At 39.8% G+C, this 15,499-nt stretch overlaps 1 protein-coding gene across 1 annotated transcript; it reads right to left on the bottom strand.

Moving 5' to 3' along the window:
- Positions 1-365: 365 nt before the first annotated feature.
- LOC125361388 (lysozyme C, spleen isozyme-like) lies at positions 366-5,184 on the bottom strand. Its single transcript, XM_048359835.1, has 4 exons — positions 5,005-5,184; positions 3,524-3,688; positions 1,127-1,205; positions 366-623 (listed from the first exon to the last, which is right to left on the bottom strand). Exons 1-4 carry the CDS (start codon positions 5,135-5,137, stop codon positions 557-559), a joined length of 444 nt encoding a protein of 147 aa, XP_048215792.1. The 5' UTR covers positions 5,138-5,184; the 3' UTR covers positions 366-556.
- Between the last annotated feature and the right edge of the window lie 10,315 nt (positions 5,185-15,499).

Genomic DNA, 15,499 nt, shown 5'->3' on the forward strand with positions numbered 1-15,499 from the left:
AGATTTGTGCCTATGGATTCCAAATGAAACTTGCCAGCACGCTTATGGATTTTCCTTCAGCAAAGTCCAGCTGTTTATGTGCAGGTGACAATACAGAGTATGTTATGAATGCTATGTCTTGGTGGGTCCCAGTGGCTCATGCCTGTCATCCTAGTTACTCGGGAGGCTGAGATCTGAGTATCAAGGTTCAAAGCCAGCCCAAGCAGAAAAGTCCTTGATAGTCTTATCTCCAGTTAACCACCAGAAAGCCAGAAGTGGAGCTGTGGCTCTAGTGATAGAGTATCAGCCTTGACTGGGAAAGAATGCCATATCTTTTCACATATATATAATTTTTCCCAGAGACAGGTATAAACAAAGACAACGTAGGCATTTGCTTAATGTATTTATTGCGATATATGCAATCTCAGTCCTATGGTTAGTTACTATTAGCTCACCTCCCTCAGCTTTGGTTAAAATACATGACTCTATATTAATAAAACGAATACCAGTTATCCTTTCTGAATATCTCCTCATACAAAGTGAAAAGGCAAGGTAATAAGCAGACAAAATCGTACGATTACAATCTACAGTTCCGAATATATTGACTGACATCTTGGTTTTGACAGTGATTTCTCCATCCCACCCTGTGAAGAGAAAGGAATATGGAGAAAAGGTTAGGACACATCTCACCTCATTAAAATGCACAAAATTCATATCTTTTGGGAGCATAAAGTATGGCACCAATAATAAAATACAGCTATAGCTTGGCTCAGACATTGCTGTTAAAGAAATATTGACCAAGTGGCTGGCTTCTCCCCAGAGTCTCAGCAGAATGCAGAACATAATGTTGAGTTATATACGAGGCATGCTTAATTATTCTGCAAACAGTTTCAAAATTTCACAAGGAAGTAGTAGAGTGAAGAAAGTGTTAAAACCTTTGATTGGTCATTCAAGAATTCCAATAATAAAAGGGTAAGGTTTAAATCAGTCACAATTAATTCCTCAGGGGTGGGCATAGTACATTGCTTTTTAAAGCCAAAACCTGCAGTTTTCAGTTCTCACAATGATCCTTGATCTTTGCAAGCCTTCTCTCTTGCATAACATCAATGGTAGGATAAGCAGATTCCCTTGAACACTTAACACATACCATGCTCTAATGCCTTGTGGATCACGAACAACCCTCTTTGCACAAGTTATAGCTTGAGTGATGTCATCTTGCAACAAAGCTAAAAGAGAGGAGTGAGGAAAGAAAATGATTGAGGTAAAAATTTCTTTTTCAATTTAGATTCAGCCAGCTTTATCATTACAGTGAGGAAAAGAATATTATGAAACTACTTTCCAGTAGTAAGTAAGATAGTTGGGGAACTTCTTAAATCAAAACTCCTCTGTATGACAATAATAATAATAGAGGAAAACTCCTCATTCTGTCCCATTTGACATGAACTAAAAAATTTTATTTCTCATTTACCAGTCACCACAGGCACTATAACTATTAGCTAATTATGATGGAAGGTCTTCATTGTATCCAACACTATAAAAGAAAAATGCCTAGTAATTTTTTTACTCAACTAGGGCTGGGAATATGGCCTAGTGGTAGAGTGCTTGCTTCGTATACATGAAGCAGTGGGTTCGATTCCTCAGCACCACGTACATAGAAAGATCCAGAAGTGGCACTCTGGCTCAACTGGTAGAGCGCTAGCCTTGAGCAAAAAGAAGCCAGGGACAGTGCTCAGGCCCTGAGTCCAAGCCCCAGGACTGGAAGAAAGAAAAGAAAGAGAGAGAGAGAAAGAGAAAGAGAGGGGGGGAAATGAATTATACAACTAAAATTTTTTTCCTAAAGAAATAGCCAAGGCGGGGCTGGGAATTGGGCCAAATGGTAGAGTGCTTGCCTCATAAACATGAAGTCCTGGGTTCTATTACTCAGTACCACATATAGAAAAAGCCAGAAGTGGAACTGTGGCTCAAAAGTGGTAGAGCACTTGAATAAAAGAGCCAGGCCCTGAGTTCAATACCCCCAACCACTACCACCAACAAATCATTCATCCTAAATAAATACTCTATAAATTACTTTGTTAGATGTGAACATGACTATTTCAGTAATACATTTTTGGAAATGTAAGCCATAAATAAAATATTGTGTTTATAATTCACTTTTAAATATATCAGCAAATAAAAGTTTATCTAAAACACCTCTGAAAGTATTTTTAGTAATAATTCTTACTTTAGCAGACCTAAACAGAAGCAATTATGAGAAAATGTTAATAATTTTAAATTACAGTTATGTGGCTGTTTATTATATTAATACCTACTGTTATATATTTGGAGCAATTCATAATAAAAATAAAACAACAAGAAGACCAAACAACCATATTATCCCTATATATATGTATATATATATGTACATGTATATATATGTAACCTGACAGAATATCAACTTGCTGGACAAAGCTTCAATAAGGCTCTTTATAAGAAATTAATTGATTACTCTAAAAACATTATCCTGTGTAAGAACATTAATTGTGTGTGTGGTGGGTACTGGGGTTTGAACCCAAGTTCTTTTTGCTTCATTATTTTCCAAATAGCATCTCCCAGTTTCCTAGAGCAGACCTCACCTATATTCCTTCTATGTAGCCCCTGTAGCTGTGATGATAGCTGGCCACCACTGCATCCAACTTTTCCTAACTTTTTATTGATTGAGATGAGGTCTTACAAACTTTTTTTTTCTTTTTAGTCCAAACTGGCCTTGAACCACATATCTCCAATCACAGCCTCCTGTGTCATTAGAACTATAGATATGGGCCACACAGTTTGGCAGGAATACCAACTTCAAGAAAAAAATGGAAACGGGCTGGGAATATGGCCTAGTGGCAAGAGTGCTTGCCTCATATACATGAAGCCCTGGGTTCGATTCCTCAGCACCACATATATAGAAAACGGCCAGGGGGCTGGGGATATAGCCTAGTGGCAAGAGTGCCTGCCTCGGATACACGAGGCCCTAGGTTCGATTCCCCAGTACCACATATACAGAAAACGGCCAGAAGCGGCGCTGTGGCTCAAGTGGCAGAGTGCTAGCCTTGAGCAAGAAGAAGCCAGGGACAGTGCTCAGGCCCTGAGTCCAAGGCCCAGGACTGGCCAAAAAAAAAAACAAAAAAAAAAAAACAAAAACGAAAACGGCCAGAAGTGGCACTGTGGCTCAAGTGGTACAGTGCTAGCAATGAGCAAAAAGAAGCCAGGGACAGTGCTCAGGCCCTCCCTAAGTTCAAGGCCCAGGACTGGCCAAAAAAAACAACCCCAAAATGAAAACAGCTCTTTAATTTTTTGTTTGGTGTTGGGAATAAAATACAGGACCTTGTGTATGCAAGCACACTGCCACTGAGCTAAAAGCAAGGTGTAATACCTGGTGTAGCTAATTGTGAGACTGATAATAATGACTTTATAGAAGTAAAGAGTTTTCCTAGGTTTCTAATGTTCCTTTCAAGGCTATGTCATATATATTAGATATTCTGCAACCCTAGGCCATCTCTCCAAAGCTGTCTTGTCTTACCATTGCAGGATATGCCACAGGCATTGACTGCTCTTGGAGTTTTGCCATCATTGCACCAGTAGCGGCTATTGATTTGAAATATCCCATAGTCAGTGCTTTTGTCTCCACGATTGTAGTTTGTAGCTCGTGTGTTATAACTGCTCTCCCATTTGGCCAAACACATCCCTGAAAAAATGATTTTAATAATAAAACAACAACAGTAGATGACTTACACGGTATACCCAGAATTTAACTAATTGTATTTTACAAGTATAAAGGCACATTTAACTGACGAAATGTCTAAATTCTTCAGTGTTCTTTGTTGTCTTGAGACAGGGTCTCCTGGATTCAACTGATTCTCCTGTTTCAGCCTTCCAAGTACGTGTATGGGGCTCAGTAATTGATTGGGAAGAGCTCTGGGAGATCTCTTTACAGAGCAAGTGAAATTGTGATACTCAAGTCTTTAGAAAATACAACAACAGCTCCTTCTTAGGTTGCTTCCAACTTTCCCTGCCCTCAGATACCATTTAGTCTAGGATGGAAATTCCAAGAGTTGTTGAGAGGGTTTTGTAAATTCACAGCAGAAATGTAGGCTGATGGAGAAAATGCTAATTAGGAAAAACAAAGATTGTCTAAAAGTTATTTTTCTAATAATATCAAGTAACAATCCTTTTTCATTTCTTCTGTCTTTGTTCCCACGTGCTGGTATTATAAGAGTAAACCGCTACATATGGCTACTTAGAATCTTGAAAACAAGAATTATAGACAGGAAAGGCTGTATTGTATTTCATCTATTCAGTCACTCATTCAAAAATATTTTTTGAGGGGAGATTGTTTAGATTTAATGTGGAAAGTACAGTAATAATATTGATACATATGGGATAAACTGTAAAGGAACTCTTCTTGTGGTCATTTTTGATTGAGTCAAATAAAATGAAAAGCAGTAAGCATAGAGTGGAAAATGATAGCAGTACTTCATGCTGAATTCCAGCGATCCTTCTTTAAGCAGGGCCTAAAGGAAAATGTTACTTATGCCCTTTGTGAAGAGCTCCATACAATTTTTGAATATTTTTCTGTTAAAAATCCCATGGCATGGCAGTAAAATTTACAAAAACAAAACAAAACAAAACAAAAAAACCAAACACTGCATCACTCTAAGCTCTAAAAGCCCCATCTCTAAACAGCTCTTCTAACATATGCTTTCCTCAGTGTGCACAGATCACTGAGTGTTAGGCAACTGGCCAGCAAGAGTGGCTCGAGCAGAGCCCATCTGCTAATTTCATTTAGAATTTTGCAGACTTTTTGACTCCCAAACCCTCATTCCTTCACAAAGCATCTCTGATTGAAAAGAACTAAATGGATGTCTTTAGTCACGGTCAGAACAAACCCAGAAAGAAATATAAATATGGATCATTCACAGGCCCTTCTGTACATCCATTCCCTCTTAATTCCTGTTTGACATATGGCTAACTACCTGGAGGTATGAAGGAGAGCATACTTACAGTTTGCTAGGCTGATTCCCATGTAGCCATCCATTCCACCTCTTTTTAGAGTTCTGGCCAATTCGCAACGTTCAAATATCTTGCTATGGACAGTGGAGGAAAAAAGAACCACTAGAATAAGGAGAGCCTTCATGTTGACTGAGAAGTCAGAATATTCAGTTGACTAAGGTAAGCTGGTCCCAGTAGTTAAGCATCTTTTAACTTCCTTATTCCTCTTGTGGTTTGAGGGCTACACTTGTGCAATGCAGGAATATATTCTGATGTTCTATGAATCAATGAACAGGAAAAATGATGAAATGGTGTTGTTTAATGATTTGGCTCAAAAAGAATTGGAGAAGTAGAACTGTTCCCAAAGAGGAAGTTTCTTACATTATGAACAGCTATAAAGAAAAAAAGGACTGTTTTGTAGAGCTTAAAATCAGCTGTGAATTTTGACCATTATTCATTTTTGTTAAGTTGTGCTCATGCATTCCCAATTTTTGTATTGATTGTTCACAATGATCATATTCACTTTTACATAAAATGGACAGGACTCACCTGTCTGTCCTCCCAATGAGTACACTGTGTGACACAAGTTTGACACACATGATCAGCCAGTCTCCTATTGTGGGTGTTTTGGTTCCTATTGTAGCAAATCTTAAATTATTATAAACCAATGTATTAATCTTACAGATATGGCTCATGTGAACATTTTCCCTATGTTTATGGTTTTTTAAACATAAATGGTCATTATAAAGAAATAGGACTTCAAATATCAAAACAATCCATGCACACAACTATTCACTTTAAAAATAATCATCTCAAGAAGTTGTGAACATTCTGAGAAAGAGTATTATCAGAACTCAGGGAGAGCCAGGTTCGGGATCAGCCTAGGAAGAAATATTCTGAGACACATTGTATACCATTTCTCCATAGTCATCCTTGGCTTTCATCAATGGCAGTTTCTTAGTGTTTGATCTGTAAAGATAACCAGCTATGGCTCTAAATTACTATTTGAGAATCCTATGCAAAAATAAAAAATAATTCCATTTTTCAGAACAGGCCTAAATATCTACTTGCTTACCAAAGCTAAACCAACAGCACTGGTATTGTGTATCAACCTCAAATGAAGGAGACAGTTTTGATGCCCTGAATTATTTCTCCTGGGTCAGGAGTTTGCAATGACAAAGTTCAAGGATAATTTTACCTTCTCATCTGAAAATGTCAGCAATCTATTTAAAGGTAAAATAGCAGGGCTGAGATGTGGCTTAGTGGTAGAGTGCTTGTCTAGCATGCATGAAGCCCTGGGTTAGATTTCTCAGTACCACATAAACAGACAAAGCCAGAAGTGGCACTGTGGCTCAGGTGGTAGAGTATGCTAGTCTTGAGCAAAAGAAGCTCAGGGGCAGAGCCTAGGCTCTGAGTTCAAGCCCCAGGACTGGAAAGAGAGAGAGAGAGAGAGAGAGAGAGAGAGAGAGAGAGAGAGAGAGAGAGAGAGCAAGCAAACAGGCATTGGTTGGAGGCAGAGATTTATTTTCTCTCAGAACGTTTGCATGTATACCTGATTCATTGGATGTAATATACCCATCTTGCTAGTTTACAAGAGGTACATAGTTCTCGGATTTTTTTGTGCTAGGATGGACAATGACTTATTAATTATCCATAATTCATAATTTGTTCAGAATCTTTGTTTCCCCAGATAGAGAAAAAAGTTAACTGTGTTGCGTGTTGAGGATTTCAGGCCTAGAAAGAGAAATCTGAGCAAGAATCTCTCAGACTTTTGACTACTTTCTCAAACTGAAATTAACCTTAAAAGACAAGTATTTACCACAATCTATGACATTCTAAAGAATGTGCTGTGGTAGGTAAAGTACACAGCTGGGTATTTGCTCTCTTTAAAATGCCATTAAATACCAACAAAACAAGTTTCAAAAAGCATAAACAGTCAAGTACTTTGGTGAATACCTGTAGTCCATGACTCCCAACCCCTTGGAAGGCTGACATTAGAGGATTACTTTAACCTAGTAGTATGAGAACTGCCTTGGCAACACAGCAAAATCCCATCTCAAAACACAAATCCTTTAAAAAGAAGGGTGTAAGGCAACAAAAACAATGGAAGCCCAGAAGAGATGAGAAGAGACAAATGTTTTGAAATCCACAATAGATAGATGGAAATATTGGAAAAAGCAGAGCAGAGATCCAAATACTTGAAGAGGAGAAATCGACAAAAAGCATTTGATTCTCGACCTACAACCTGAAAAACTCCCAGTAACTCTGCAGGCAGCACTGGATGGCAGTGCTACACAGGAACACTAGTGGGGCCTGTGTGTGGAGCAGTTAAACTCCCATTTCTTCTCCCTTAGGCCAGGAAACTGGGTTGCCGTCATTGGTTGACTCCATAGGAAGAGGATGGGAAGATTCCTCATAGGAGAGGATGGGGCTTGAGATTCAAGGCACAACTAAAGGGACAAGGAGAGGATGTAGGGCAGTGGTAGAGCCCTTGTCCAACATTCATGAGGCACTGGGATTTATCCTCAAGCAAGCAGATGAAGTAAGATCTGTCTTTTCAGGCCCATGCCAGGCTCCTATTTTTCAATCTTCCCCATTCTGAGCAACTCCATTTCTGGCTGCCACAGTAAACTCCTAGGAAGACCCAGGAGGATTCGTAGATGTGGTCATTGTCTGATAAAAGACATAGATACCAGTACTTGGGATCTGCAGTAATATAGCCACTTTTACCCAGTTGCCTGCGGTGGGACCCACCCAAGGCCACAGATTTTCACATTCAGCTATTTAGTGCTTAAGTCTTACGTGTAATTAACCAAATACCAAAGCTACTCAGGTGATAGACTGAGTTACATAGAGAACAGGAACTCAGAGGAAACTGAAGCAAGTGAAAATAAAATGTAAATTCTAATAAAAAAGAGCTTTGAGAAAAATTATGTCCATGTAACAAGCAATATAATAAAATTACATATAGTAATAAAAATTATGTAATAAAAATTATATATAATATATAATAAAATTATTCAGCATATTTTTTAAAAAGGGAGCCATTGGTATTTATAATTAAGAGCATGTTAACAATATATTTAGTAGAAGAGATAAAAGGTGCCAGTGTCTCTCTCCTAATGTTTTCTGGGTAATGGTACAAGTCCTCTCAGTTGCCACATAGCTGCTAGAGACACAGTCCTCATTGTCCTTCCTTGGGAGTCTGTAAGCTCAATAAGAACCCCTGGCTTTTGAATGATAAGGTCAGTTGGAACAAAAATATTATTTGAACTTCTTATGGGTGCCCATAACAGCCTGGGGTTCTAAGGTATCCTCAGTTTTTTGACTATGTTGTTTCTTTTACATTTTTCATTGTTATTATAAAAGTCATGTACAGCGGGGTTACAGTTACGTAAGTCAGGTAATGAGTATTCTATTTAGATAGTGCCACTCCCAGTTTTCCCTTCCATCCCCACCCACAGTTGTATAGTTAATTTTCTACATAGTGTCTAGTGAGTACCACTGCTGTGTTTGTTCGCTCTTTGCCCCCCTTCCCATTTCTGTGCCTCCCCTTACCCTCCCAAAGACAAAAGAACAAGCAAGACAAAATAAAATAAAAACAATAAAGAAAAAACATGTTTCCATTTTCTACAGTTCATTTTGATAAATATTATTTGTATGATCAGAGACACATAGGCATTGTGCCTTTGTGTTCCTCCTCTAAGTGTATTCTCCTTTGGTTTCACTGTATGTGGATGCCTAGAGTATTGTACAATGTGTACGTTTGGGTTTTTGTTTTTGTTTTTTGAGACTCTTGGAAGCTCCAGAATACAGAATCTGATTTTTAAAGTTAAAATAAGTAAGTGAATAAAACACCACCACCAACAGCAAAATCCAAAACATCACTGCCTCAGTAATCAAGGGAACTTAGACACTTTTTAGAGTTTAGGGTTTTTGACATAGAAAAACAAAAGCAATGTGATGTTTCTCGCATCCATTCAAGGTGTAGCACATTTGTACCTACTACATTATTTAACCTAAACTTGCTTGTTCTGATTGGAAGAAGACTGTCAATAGGGAAGCAAGATGATACCTGCGAATCCTTGTGATTCAACTATTTTCCTAAAAGCTGCCTTTGGTTTCATGATTCAGATTCCCATACACTGAAAGGTATCTTGGGTATTTTGGTTTCTAGTGATTCAGACTATTATGGGACAGATGTCTCTGTATTCACAATTTTTTTTTTTTGGCCAGTCCTGGGCCTTGAACTCAGGGCCTGAGCACTGTCCCGAGCTTCCTTTTCCTCAAGGCTAGCACTCTGCCACTTAAGCTACAGTGCCACTTCTGGCCATTTTCTATATATGTGGTGCTGGGGAATCGAACCCAGGGCTTCATGTATACAAGTTAAGCACTCTTGCCACTAGGCCATATTCCCAGGCCCTGTATTCACAATCTTGTTCGATCATAATTCTACCACTATTTTCATTTTGTTATGTTCTTGAAGTCCAGTTTCCTATTACTATTAACTAATTACAATCTATTTGAGACAGTAAATGAGGAACATGAAAAACCGCATTAAAAAACAACAGCCCAGGGGCTGGGGATATGGCCTAGTGGCAAGAGTGCTTGCCTCGTATACATGAGGCCCTGGGTTCAATTCCCCGGCACCACATACACAGAAAACGGCCAGAAGTGGCGCTGTGGCTCAAGTGGCAGAGTGCTAGCCTTGAGCAAAAAGAAGCCAGGGACAGTGCTCAGGCCCTGAGTCCAAGCCCCAGGACTGGCCAAAAAACAAACAAACAAACAACAACAACAACAACAAAAAACAGCCCAACCTCAGAATTCTGTTGATGCAGGGAGAACAAAATGTGTTACTGAAAGCTTAGGCATGCAAGCAGTGAAAGGGTGCCAACAGTCAATCACCAGTGAAGCATGGGGGCTTCCCTGTAGCCCTTGAGGCCATGGTTCAAAACTGCACTGTCCACACAGAAAGCTGCTCCTGTGGGGTTTGGCCTAGGACTATAGAAGACCCAGTCTTTTCTCTTTCTGGCAGCATGGGAGCTGGAGAAGCAGCAGCAGGTAGGGGTGTTGGTGGGACAGCTCCTCCTGGCTCTCCAGAGACAACTAGCTGCTGAGAGCTAAGGTGAAGGCATTCCTTCCTGCACCAGCGGAGCTGCCCTCCATACACCAGGCACCAGCATGGTGACACAAGACCAGTACCCAGAGCAGCTGCTTCCTGCTCCAGGTCAGAGTGGCCTCCAGGAGAGCACACCCTTCCACAGTAGGAGGCTTAATTAACCACAATCCATAGGGGTCAATTTGATGGTCCTTGAGGTGAATTGGTTGCTAGCAAGCAGCACATATTTGCCAAATTCAGACCAGTGTTTTTTTTTCTTCAAGGAGTAATGTCCTTCCTTTCTCCCTTCCTCCCTCCCCTTGCCTCTCTCACCCTCCTCTTCTCCCTTCCACTCTTTCTCCTGAAACTGGTAACACTGAGAAGAAAGTATTACTCAACAGACCAGAGCAGTAGGTGAAGGAATCATTTCTACCATAGTCCCAGTACTACAGTGTGAATTGGTCTCTGGCAAGAATCATAGATGAATGTGTTCGAATCCCACTGCTTGATCACTCAACCTGAGAAGTAGCTAAGGAAGAACCTGCTGTGTGTGTCCCCTGCAGTCACACAGGAGATTTCACAATTTCTGGTGCTGCCTGTCCATTCGCTGTCCCTTGGCCCTCACTGCTGCTCTCCGTGCCCTGCCCCATCCACTCTACCTGTAGATCTACCTAACACTCTAATGCTCACTCACTCAGTGCCATCAGAAGGAAATATTCTTTCTTATCTACTCGAATAGCATTTCCAGGTCAATCCTCCATCCTTTTGTTATATGGGAACTCGATCAGTGAGATACAGAGAAGCCACACTTTAAGAGGTCTAATCTAGAGCCTTTATTAGAAAGCTAGTGACTGCAAATGGACTAGTGTCCTACAGAACCTGAAGTCCCAAATGTTGTTAGCATAAAGCTTATAAAGGCAAAAACCATATCAAGGCAGATGCCTCATGGTATGGGGATTTGCAAAGCGTGTTTACAGAAGCACAACAAGCCAGTTATGAGTTACCTAAGGGGTATAGTTAGGGTTTGTTAGAAGTGTGCTAGTGGGGGCAATCAGGGGTAGATACTTACCAGAATTCAACAATCTTAACAATCAGGGGTAAAGGATAGGGGTTTCCTGGAGTCTAACATTCATGACATGTCTGCAAATTCTTGGAATGACCTATGCCCCATTTATAGTTCTTGGAATTCAGTGAAATGTCTCTGTTACTTATTAAAGTGTTAAGATGGTGGTGGGGACAAGATGTCATTGCTTAGGACTAGTATCCATATTTCACTTTCACTTTGGTCTAGGGTAGACATGTATTTGTCTCCTCCTGTGGCACCCTCTCCTGATCTTGGCATATAGTAGGACATGTGCAAAGTAGTGAGGCCCATTTAAGCTATTGGAGAGGCTACCATGGCTGAATTGTAAATACCAGGACATCAAAGCTTTGTTTGGTTTTGTTTTTGTTGCCAGTCCTGGGGCTTGAACTCAGGGCCTGAGCACTGTCCCTGGCTTCGTTTTGCTCAAGGCTAGCACTCTGCCACTTGAGCCACAGTGCCACTTCCAGATTTTTCTATATATATGTGGTGCTGAGGAATCGAACCCAGGGTTTCATGTATATGAGACGAGCACTTTACCACTAGGCCATATTCCCAGCCCCGATATCAAAGCTTTGTAGATGACTCCAACATGTTTACAAACATGAACCTCCCTTTAACCATCAAAGTACCAATCCCTAAATGGGAAAGTCAATGTTTCATCAATCCTGAATTCATTTACTTACCAAGCAAAACTGAACCCCCACTTTTTCCTCTGTGGAATTTGCAAAAAAAATTCTAGAACAACAGAGCAAGCATGTTGTGGAAGGCCCAGGGAGGAAGAAGAGAGAAGTTCACTTAAGTCTCAAAATGTATCAGCCAGGCAGAACGTAGAGGGGTGGAGGGTAGGTGGGCCATGTTGGAGCTAGAGGAAGAAATGTGAGCTGGAGCAATGGGAGAGGCTATACCTGAATAAGCAAAACTAGTCTTGAAGACAAGAACATTTCTGTACAGTTCACTCTTTAAGAGTTATTTTTGAAATTTGAAGACATTTCTGTGGGAGATACTTGGATTTTAAGGTCTTAAATTCCTCTTGGCATTCTTGTTGCAGTATTTGTCTTTGCTATGTGCCATACTCCCGTGCTCTTGGGTGGTAAGTATTGGTCTGCAGTGTTTTCCTTAGAGCTACTCTGCTAGGCCACCCCTGTGTTAGGACTTCAGCTTGTGTAGGAAGTAGGCATATCTAATTTTTGTCCTCCTAGAGTTTATGGAAGTTAAGTGTTAGTTACAGAAAATGGCTTTTAGTGTGGTGAGTTTTTAGAAAGGGAGGCACAGTGTTTGTGTAATTCTCAACACAGTGAGAAAATTGTTGAAGATTCCAACTGAGAATGATGCATTGTGCTTAGCCAAATGAAAGAGGTGGGTTAATGGGACAGTGTTAGGTATAGAGTATTTGCTGAGCCCAGAGGCCAGAAACAAGTGCAGATGGATGAAGCCAGGTACTCAAAAGATAAACATTTTTCATCTCATCTGTGCCAGGGCTGAAATTGGAGGATCATGAACCAGTCCAGCCAGGGAATAAATGGTAAACTTTAAAAACAACAAAAGCAGCCAAGAACTGATGGCTTGCAACTGTATTCTTAGCTACTGGGGAGGCTGAGATCTAGAGAATCAAGGTTTGAAGTCAGACTGGGCACACAAGTCTGCAAGACTCCATACGGAATTAACAAAATGCTAGAGTGGGAGTATAAGCTAGCTTAAGTGGACGGGATTTCTAGTCATGATCAAGACAGGCAAGTGAGAGCACAAGGCCCTGAACTCTAACCCTACAACAATAACAAAAGTGCAGGCTGATAAAGACAATGAAAGTAGTGCAGGGATGTTTGGAGAAAATAGCAAAGAAAATGAGTTTGGAGGCAGCAGGGTTACACCTAGGTGCTTAATTCCAAAGACATGGGAATTGGAATTAAATCTTTTTTTTTTTTTTTGGCCAGTCCTGGGCCTTGAACTCAGGGCCTGAGCACTGTCCCTGGCTTCTTTTTGCTCAAGGCTAGCACTCTGCCACTTGAGCCACAGTGCCACTTCTGGCCGTTTTCGGTATATGTGGTGCTGGGGAATCGAATCCAGGGCCTCATGTATACAAGGCAAGCACTTTTGCCACTAGGCCATATCCCCAGCCCCGTGGAATGAAATCTTGAAAACAATGGGGAACTATTCATGAACTAGACAGTACGAGAATAAAAATCTTCCTTCCTAAAGATTAGACTTGGGGAGAGCATGGAGGATGTTGGCAAATAATTCAGGTGACAAGTGATGCTCAGGCATGGAGAACTGAGAGGAACTGTAAATTATCTAGGAGGTGGAATAATTCACATCTGATGATTGTTCAGACTACTTTGGAAATAGAGGAAAAGGCAGAAGAAAATGATACTAGCTTTGTTTGTCAAATCCTTACCAAGTGCTACTCAGTAAGTCTCATAAATCTTACAAAGGTCTTAAAGGTGAGTTTTTGTAAAGTGATTGAGTACTATACACTCCTTATGGACAATTACTTGCACAGAGAAATACACTAAGTAAGTGGCTAGCTGGGATTTGGAATCAGGCCAGTTCAGTCCTCTTTTAAGATCAACCACATTAGTTTATAAAAGGGAAATAAGTTCTATTGAAACCCAAGTCAACCCCCTTGACACACTACAATACACCCCTCCCCCCCCACCTTTTCTTTTCTGATCTCAGGTTCTGATTGCTATTTATTTTAAAGGTCTGAGTTTTCTCCTAGAGCCTGGTTTAGTATCGAGAAATTCCATATATGAAAGAAACCCTGAAGGCTATTAATAAGTAACTATGGTGTGAAGTAACTGATTAAGAAATCTGAGGGCTTTTGATTTGTCAATGTTTTCTCCATACCCTATTATTTCTGTTATCTTTAAGCTTTCACAACCCAAACAACTAGAACTTTGGCTGAATCTCACTTCCTCTTTGTACCTTATGAACAGAGGCTTTTCTTCCCACTTGGTAAACTTACAAACGTCCCTTCTGAATTTACATAACTGAACAATTGAACAATTGAGAAATCATAATGAAATTGATAAACAACTTCTGTGCTGAAACTCAGCTTTGCTTGCAAAGAAATAGGAAGGTTCCCATTTTTGTTTCCTGTTTTCAGGATTTCATTTCTGTATTAAATATGGCTTCAAGTTTAAGATTCCATCCAAACTTTATATTTGTATTTATGTAACTTTGCTTTCACTACATTCTTTCACTGACCTAAAATCAGTGATTTTGACTTGTAAATGAGTTCTAACATCACAAAAATGTTGGGGAACAGAAAAGAAAATGTCCAAAATAGGAAAATGGGGTTATAGTTTTCAGCACCTTTTCCTTCCTCTTGATAAACATTTTGTCGCAATTCTTAGCAAGCAAAGTGGTATGCTTTAACTTTGTTTTGTTACTGCTGTTTTGTCTTCCGGTGTCAAGAATAGAACTCAGGGCCTCAGGCACATTAGACAAGAGCTCTACTACTGAGTGACACCTCTGCCTTTTATGTTACTTTGTATACTGAAACACTATCTTAAAAATCATTTATTTATTTATTGTCAAAGTGATGTACAGAGGGGTTACAGTTTCATATGTAAGGCAGCGCACACACTTCTTATCCAACTTGTTCTTCCTCCCTTTCACTTCCCCACCTCTGGTAATAGCAGACCTCTGTGAAATGTCTGGCTAACTTACTAACTTTTCTAAGTTAGTAAAAAGCAAAACAATTCATATGTTAGTTTTCATTTCTCTAGCATTTCCAACAATAAATAGGAATTCCTATTTAACAAAAAGCATCCCAGTATTTCCTTTGAAACAACAGCAGGCAACCAGATGTTAGGAGGGGGAAGTCAGAGCTAAAACTGTTGAGATAACAGGACACACACAACTGGATACTTACGGTTATAAGTTCTTGGTGAAATTTCCTCTGTATACTTTCTCGAAATTTTGTTCCATGTTTGTATTTCTCCTTATCAGTCTGTCCCTATGAGTTTCATGGAATTTGTGAATCCATTTATTTCTTACTATTATTCCTTAAAAGAAAAAGACCTTTTCATTAATGTGTCCTTTCCTTTTGGCAGTATTAGGGCTTAAGCTCAGGACCGTGGGCTTTCTGGGCAGGCAGTCTATCAACTGAACTATGCCCCAGCCTTTTTGCTTTCATTATTTTTTTTGTAATTTATTTATTAACTAAACAAAATTTTTTGACAAGGTGTTGTGCAAAAAGGGTACAGTTACATAGTAGGGCAGTGTGTACATTTCTTGTGATATCTTACACCCTGTTTTTCTTTCCCTTCCCTAGGTCAGGTAGACATATATATACAATACCCAATGTACCAAGAACATATACA

The sequence above is a fragment of the Perognathus longimembris genome, chromosome 1 (assembly GCF_023159225.1).
Source record: "Perognathus longimembris pacificus isolate PPM17 chromosome 1, ASM2315922v1, whole genome shotgun sequence".
NCBI classification, from domain to species: Eukaryota; Metazoa; Chordata; class Mammalia; order Rodentia; family Heteromyidae; genus Perognathus; species Perognathus longimembris.

Excerpts from the sequence above, each read along its gene's own strand:
- LOC125361388 (XM_048359835.1), bottom strand. The coding sequence starts at position 5,137 with ATGAAGGCTCTCCTTATTCTAGTGGTTCTTTTTTCCTCCACTGTCCAT. Across the intron at positions 1,206-3,523 it reads CTGTGGCATATCCTGCAATG|CTTTGTTGCAAGATGACATC; the intron begins GTAAGACAAGAC and ends CCTCTCTTTTAG. Across the intron at positions 624-1,126 it reads CCACAAGGCATTAGAGCATG|GGTGGGATGGAGAAATCACT; the intron begins GTATGTGTTAAG and ends TTCTCTTCACAG.